This window comes from Gavialis gangeticus, unplaced genomic scaffold (genome assembly GCF_001723915.1).
Source record: "Gavialis gangeticus isolate Ggan-Ray unplaced genomic scaffold, GavGan_comp1, whole genome shotgun sequence".
Classification (NCBI taxonomy): Eukaryota; Metazoa; Chordata; order Crocodylia; family Gavialidae; genus Gavialis; species Gavialis gangeticus.
In genome coordinates this window covers 161,569,872-161,577,659 of record NW_017729022.1, presented here as the reverse complement: position 1 = coordinate 161,577,659, position 7,788 = coordinate 161,569,872, and the positions used below count along the sequence as shown (strand labels likewise).

The 7,788-nt window shown below is 43.5% G+C and overlaps 1 protein-coding gene across 2 annotated transcripts in view; it reads left to right on the top strand.

Moving 5' to 3' along the window:
• INTS7 (integrator complex subunit 7) overlaps window positions 1–7,788 on the top strand; it is a 43,373-nt gene that overhangs the window by 7,252 nt on the left and 28,333 nt on the right. Inside the window, exons 3-4 of one of the 2 annotated variants that reach the window (XM_019516426.1) lie at window positions 2,525–2,671; window positions 4,073–4,210. In XM_019516426.1, coding sequence (XP_019371971.1) covers window positions 2,525–2,671; window positions 4,073–4,210 — 285 coding nt within the window. Of the gene's footprint in view, window positions 1–2,524; window positions 2,672–4,056; window positions 4,211–7,788 lie in introns of those variants that run through there. The other variant, XM_019516427.1, reaches the window with a different exon arrangement.

The window sequence follows — 7,788 nt, the reverse complement described above, 5'->3', positions numbered from 1 at the left end:
AACAATGTACATACCTTAATTAAAAAATACTTTATTGCTAAAAAATGCTAACCATCATCTGAGCCTTCAGTGAGTTGTAATCTTTTTGCTGGTGGAGGGTCTTGCCTCGATGTTGATGGCTGCTGACTGATTAGGGTGGTGGTTGCTGAAGGTTGGGGTGGCTGTGGCAATTTCTTAAAATAAGACAACAATGAAGGTTGCCACAAACCTTCAATTTGTAAAAAATACGCAATATCTGCGAAGCGCAATAAAGCGAAGCGCAATAAAACGAGGTATGCCTGTATTTACCTGACTCCCGGACAGCATTGTATTTAAGATGACTTGCCCAATAATTCTATTATGTACATGGAAAATGATAAATGTGTTAATTTTCCCTATATAAAATCTGATTAGGGGAAAGTTGTCTTAAATTCTTCTCCCCACAGTGCTGTGACGAGGAGAGCAGTGGTGGGGTGTGAGGGGTCAGAGCCCTGCCTATGCTAATTTGCCCTGCTGTCCCCATTGCCGCTTGACCTCTACCATGTGTCCCCCCCATGCTCCCTGCCATGTGTAAAATCTTCCACGTGATGGCCCCTGCGGCACCCCCACCTGCCCTTGCCCACCACAGCTGTGCTTGCCTCCTCCCTCCCCTCCCCAGCTTATTTTTTGCTGCAGCTTGGAGCAGTCAGCATCAATGGGAAGCTGTGGCCCTTCCTGGTGGGGCCAGGTTAGAGGCTGGCGCCAGAGCAGAAGGTGGGGAGGTGGGGTGAGGGGAGGAGTGGCAGGGGCAGGGTATGGAGGCTAATGATAAGCAGGGATCCTGGTTTTCTGTGATTAAAAATTTGCAAATTCTGATTAAAACCCCCCAAAATCTGTGATTAAAATTACGGACCCCGCACATCCCCCTCCCTGCTGGTGCCTGTCACTTCCCCCCCACAGCCTCCCCAGCCCTGCTGGTGCCCTGCTTGCTCCCACAACGGCCCCTCAGCCCTTCTTGTGCCCCTTGGCCCCCACCCACAGCCCCTGCCTCCTTGCTGTGCTGGAGGAGGCCCCCAGCTGCCAGGGCTATGGGACCAGGGACCCAGGTCTACAGCTCCCTGCCTCCAACAGAAGGCAGCTGCAGCAGGAGCATGGAGCTGGTTCCCCTACTGGTGCCTGCCTGCTGCTGACTTGGGCAGGGGTGGGGCTGGCTCCTGGCAGCTGTGTGCACTTCTGGGGGACCAGGGGGACCCACACCCCCAGATCTGTGCAGGGGGCAGGCTGTGGGCTTGATCTCCTACCCTGCTTCCCTCCTGCAGGGCCACTGTAGCCCCACAGGCAAGACCCAGCAAGGCTGGGAACAGCAGGGCCATGCCAGGATCTCCTTACCCCCCGCCGTGCCTCCCATGCCTGCTGCTGCTCTGAGTAGCAGAGCCCCATGCCACCTCTCTCAGTGCAGCCTCATGTGCAGGAGACACATTGCTGGGACAGCGCAGAGTGAGCAGCTACTAGGAGATCCCAGTGTGGCCCCACTGTTTCCAGCCATCCCGGGTCTTGCCTGTGGGGCTACAGTGGCCCCGTGGGAAGGAAGCAGGACAGAAGCTCGAGCCAGTGGTCTGCCCCCTGCACAGGTCTGGGGGTGTGGGTCCCCCTTGTCCCCTGAGAGAGAACAACACAGAGTGCCTGGCTGGCTCCACATCTTCCTGCTCCCAGCTGATGCCTCCATGTGTGGCCTCCCTTAAGGGCTGCTAGAGTCATTTTGGTTTCACATGCCCCTGGCTGGGCACTCCATGTATTTCTCCAACATCTCCCCGCTTGCTGCCAGAGTGCCCGGCCAGGGGCACGTGAAACCAAAGCGGCTCTAGCAGCCTTTAAGGCAAGTTGCATGTGGAGGCGCTGGCTAGGTACTCTGTGTATTTCCCCAACAGCTCCCTGATTCCTCAGCCACCAGCCAGTTTCCATACCAGCCCCCTGCAAGCCCCACTTATCACTTCACAGGCTTCAGGAGGAAAGTGAGCCTGATCTAGGCCTTGTGACTGACTAAAAGCTGCAGGCTCCTCACTTTCCCCTCCCCTTGCCCCTGCCCCCCCCCGCCTGCAGAGCTCTTTGCAAAAGGGGGAAATCTGTGGCTTTCTCTTCTAAAAGAGAAAATCCATGTTTTCACTAATAAAACCAGGAAATCTGTGGTTTTCTCTGTTTTTCTGTGGGAAGCATAAAACCTGGATTTCTAATGTTAAGGTTAATGGTATTGTTCTGGATATGGAGCAGCTGCAGGGTCTGGTCCGTAAGCGTATGTATAAACTGTAAACATAGGTCCTTTAGACTTGGATCTCTTTACTGTGATTCGCAACATAATCAATTGTCAAGACCTGTTAGCTTCAGTATGGGAAGAACTGGCCCCCAAAGTACACTAATCATAGCACAAAGTAGAAACTTGAGAGGTTTTCAAATGATCTTTTATAGCTTATTCATTGAAAACTTGTAATTGTTATGTTGGTTTGCAACCTATTTGTATAAATTTCTATTACAAAACTATTTATAAATACTAATTTCTTTATACTAACAGAAACAACTTCCTGAGGCTGTGTGTGCTGAAAGTTACACAACAGAGCGAGAAGCACTTGGAGAAGATCCTGAATGTGGATGAGTTTGTGAAAAGAGTGTTTTCTGTAATTCATAGCAATGATCCGGTTGCGCGGGCCATCACACTTCGGTACATTTTTTAATTTTATTTTGCTTATCACAAGGATTTATGTGGTGGCTACACAGAATATCAGTTCTTTGGATTTGCTATAAACTTGTGTAAGATAAGTCTGCAGTGACAGGTAGGAAAAGTGGAATGTTTTCATTTGTCCAAAATCAAATACATGATTGAAGACAGCTTTTTATGTTTTTAAGGGGTAGAAAAAAAGAGATACTGGGGCTGTGCTTGGTGCCTCAGGTAGAACAAGGATGTAACTTGCTGGCTTGGAGTAAGGCAGTGGGGAGGGGCAGGGAGAGCAGAAGCTGTGGGGAGGGGCAGGCAGAGGTAGCAGGAGGGCAGGCAGAAGCAGGAGGCAAACTCTGACTTCCCACATCAGCTGTCCTCACTGCTTCCCCCCACCCCTGCAGCAGTCATGGGAATGAATTAAAGATGACCCTCCAATCAGAATTTTTCTGTGCATAGTATTTTATTTTTTGGGGGTGTTGTCTTAAGTCAAATAAATATGGTATTTGTGATGGAGAGGAGTATTATAAATTTATTTAGGGTGGTGAGAATTGTATGATGTATCTTAAGTCAGATTTGAATCTTGTGCCTGCAACTTCAATTACTTAAGCGTGTGACAAGAACCTTAACTTGTGTTCTGCCTCTTAAGCATGTAATTTTTTTATGTTAATAGCATGCATTCCCATTTGATACATTGAGATCAAAATGGTTTGCATACTTCTAACACAGCCACACTGCTTCCTGGGCTAGACCTGTAATAATTTCTTTTTTTATACTTTATTTTGTGAGGGAGAGGTTAATCCCTGTTCTTGTTGCCCCCATGAGATTGTTCACTTACCACTGCTCTTGAAACTTTGTCCCATGATATTTAAACTTTAAGAACATTCCTCCACACTAAGTGAACTTAGTTTGTATGTGAAAAGCAATCTCTTCATTGCCCGGAAACCCCATTTAAAATGCACAGTCAAAATCTTTATAAAACAAAACATTGTAGAGTGCTATGAATTGTACCTTCCTAGACCAGGTTGGATGTTCTGCTGAATGTGAGCAACTTCACCTTAATGGAAAATGTGTGGTGTTAACACTGCTGTCTTCTCTGAGATTTTTTTGCAACTGTAATTGAACCTCTGTAAAGGGTTACTTAACAAATGCCTTGTTAGTACATATTCTGGCTATATTCCTGACTTGTTAGGGATGTCTGCATATCATTGCAGAAAGAGAAGAAGCACAGATATTTTCAGTCTAGTAAAAAACAGCTTTTGGCAAGATATTTTGTAAGCTAGAGGCTTACCAAAGATACTGCTGCAGAACCAATTATTATTTTTATAACTGACGTTAACTTTGGTTCAAGTTTATTTCAACATTGAATTAGCTGCTTACTGATGTTGCTGTGACTTATTTTTGTAGGATGTTGGGAAGCATGGCGTCCATCATTCCAGAAAGGAAGAATGCACATCACAGTATTCGCCAGAGCTTGGATTCCCATGACAATGTGGAAGTTGAAGCTGCTATATTTGCTGCTGCTAACTTTTCTGCACAGTCCAAGTAAGCAGAAAGTCTTTTATAAGAGAAAAATGCCATTGACGTAGTAGGACTTCTTACCGTTTTTCTCTAAGTACTATCTCCTTCTATAGTAGTTGCCATGCTATCTATGGAGCAGTACGAGAGGTCATTAAAGAAGCAGCATGAATATTGCAGGGAATTTGCAGTTGTGTTAACTCTGATCCTTTGGGACATTTAAATTTAAAGTAAAGTGCCCTGCAGGAGAGCACTTGTGGGTAGGTTAATTTGTTTCAGTCTTACTAAAATATTCTTTTAATATAATCAGTGTGACATAGGGGATAACTTCCATCAGTGCAAAATGGTTATGTATTTGTTTAAGATGTTAAGTGATGACTAATTTACTGCACTTTACAGGAAATTAAACTCACATTTATTTCTATGTAGAATGCTTGAAGCAATAACCAAGTTTCCACTTGCTTATTAAAATTATTTGAATGGCTCAGTTCAAAAAGGCTCTGAAGGAATTTTTCCTAGTGTTAAGATAGTGATGGGCCTCCTATATGTCAGAGGGAAGGAGCCCCTGTAATACAAAATCTGTATATTTTCAGATTCTAAAATCCATCTTACCTTCCAGAATAATTTTCATGTAAGTGTCTTTTGGAAGATGTGTATTTGCTGTGTTTGTCATGATTTGTATCAAGTCTTTAATAGAAATTGTCAATATACTGCAAATGACAGATTTAAATCTAAGCCCCATTTAATCAAAAAGGCCACCGAAGTTGTCTAATCTTGGCCTTCTGCTATGAGGCAGAAGCCTGGTATGCAGCTGAGTTGTTTCAGGCAACAGACATTTGTAAAAAATGTGCTCTAAAGAACTATCAAAGTAGGTCTCTTCTTTTCCCTCCTACTACAGAAAAAAAGGAAGTTTTTAAAAGCCCTACAACCAACAACCCTGAAAGCCCCACAAGCATTCTGGTAGTGCTAAGAAGAATGTTTAGGATTGATGAAACTTTTGTCAGCAGACCTTTCTTATTTCTATACTTACTTTCTAATTTGAAGGTGAAAGTCTTTGAAGGGTTTGCAACCCATTTGGCCAGTATCTGTGGCCTTTGAGACTGCTTGGCAGGATAGCCTTGTGCCTTGGGCCTTATGGCCTTGGAAGAGCTCTGTCCCAGAGGGAGAGTTGACAGGATTGTGAGCATCTCTGATTTACATGAATGAGCGGGCATGCATGCATACAAGTAGAACTGGGGCTACCTGGGCTTAAAGGGGGAGTGGAACAGAATGGGGCCATTCTAGACCTTCAGAGAGTGGACAGAGCGGGGTACTAGTAGGGGCAGAATGGGCACTGTCTGGGTGCAATGGGGAGTCAGTGGGGTAGGGTATTCATCTGAGTCTGCAGAGGGGAAGCAGACATGTATGACAAAGTTGAGGTAGGGCCTGAAGGCTGTGTGGCCCATGAGACATTTGAGTGTTTGCTGCTATCAGTGCTGAACCAGTCCAGAACTACTGCCTTAAGTGCTTGAGTTACTTCTTGTTGTGTGCAAGTAATCCTCTTTACAAACCTAATTTACTATCTTAATATCCTTAAGTGAATAAATGCTATACACATACATAGGGCCAAAGTCATTTGATGCTATACTAATATAAGAAGTCACTTGGGTGTAAAATCCTGCTAATAGTTGGGAAGTTAGCTATCTGGCAGTGCTTATGCAGTTTCCTTACTGAACGCTGAAAGATGAACTACTTTTCCAAAGAATGTTTGCAAAAAGCTGTGTCTTGGTTGGGTAGTTACATCTAAAGACACTTTAGAGCTGTATTTAAAAAAAAGAGGTTATCTTGGCAACTGAACCTTTTTATGTATGGTGGTTAGACCATTTAAAGTAGAATTTCAACTCTAGTGAAACAGTGATGAAATTAAATATATAGCCCCAACGTTGTAAGTGACTGATAATTTCTGCCTCAAGAGCAGGAGTGATTGGGATGGTGCTTCATGTGGAATAGTACCAGGTGACCTATTCATTGTCTGAAATTAGATGAGAGCAATGAAATTTTCAGTGTTCCAAAAGAGGTGTGTCCCCCTCTTCTAGTAAGATTATGAAAAGAACAATATAAAGCCTCTTTAAATGGAGAAGCAAATAAGCTCTTTTTCCTTCAATTTGATGGCATTTACCACAGTTCATGCTGTTATGTGAATAAAAGCAATCTGATAGAACAAAGCAGAGCACAGAGCAGCATCGATAAGCTGCTGCTTTCCAGTTCATCACTATTTCTTCAGCATTCTGAAGTGAAATTTGTGAGAGCACTGCCAATGAATTAGATTTGAATTTTCCTTTAAAGATTTTAGAAGGCTATTGAAATACTGCTGCAACTTAATAGCAGCTTCTGTAAAACATCACCATGCTTAAACTATGTATTCCTGGAAAGGAAACGATCTAACCTTGGTAGTCAGAAGCAGATAATGGGATTTGAGTCTTGGTATGCATAAATTTCTCTCTCAAGCCAGCTCATTTGATTTCTTTTAAATAACTGATTTACTTTCTTTGATTTCAGGAGGTTGTTTAGTTAAGATTACACACTTTTATCTATAAATTGTTTAGGTTATCCATCAGAACTCAAACATGAATGCTCACCTTCAGCGTTCTTAACTTACCAATAACATAGCTTATTTATGCACCAAAACTGGACTAGACTTACTTTGGGAATGAGGTGATTGATTAGGCTCCCTCCAAAGATAGTCCTGCCCTCAAAGTTACAATCTCTGAATAGCTCTTCAATAATACAATATAAATTGTAGCATGAGTAACGTATTTATTTAACAGTAGGACTGTTTCATTGTGATTTTATTTTGTTTGCCTTTTTAATAGCAGTCTCTCACAAGGAATGGCAAAAAGGCATGTGCCAAAAACAGTGGGAGGCATATGCCTGAATCGGCACTGAGACTGTTATTAAGATTTAACCTACTCACTTTCTGTTTCTCTGGTCTATATACATTTATTGTAATTTTTTTGAGAAAATTACTTGGTGCTCATTTTGCTCTTGAGACCTTTCTGTATTGCAAGATCCATACACCTCATTGTACTGGTATCAAGCTGGCTCAGGCAGGTGTCAGCCTCATTTTGCTGTAAATCATGGTCCCATCCCCCATCTCATTCTCTTCTCCTCCACCCCTGCCCCAGTCTCCCCAAGAGCTCAAGCTGCCTATGCTTATCCTCACTGCAGATACCCAGCCTCTTAGCAACAGGCACAGAGCAGCAGCAGGGAGGGCTTCCGAGGAGGATGCTGCAGTGGGAACTGGCTGCTTGGTGCAGCTTTATGCTGCCTCATCCTCTGGACCTTTTGGGGCCAGATCCAGCCTCTTCATGGACTAGATTGGGCCATGAGGATGTAGGATGCTGACCCTGAGATAAGGAGTCCGACTCTTATATTTTTATACCTGTACACATTGTACTTCCAGATGCACTCAAACTAGCTAGGTGAAAGGTGACTAAATCCAGTATTATTGGGGGATTTTGCTAAGTTATAATATGTTTTGGGTTTCTTCTTTTTCTGGATTTCTGTATAACTTAAATCTTGAAGTTTATACTTTTTAGTTGCTGGAGGGGTTTTTTTTTTTTTTT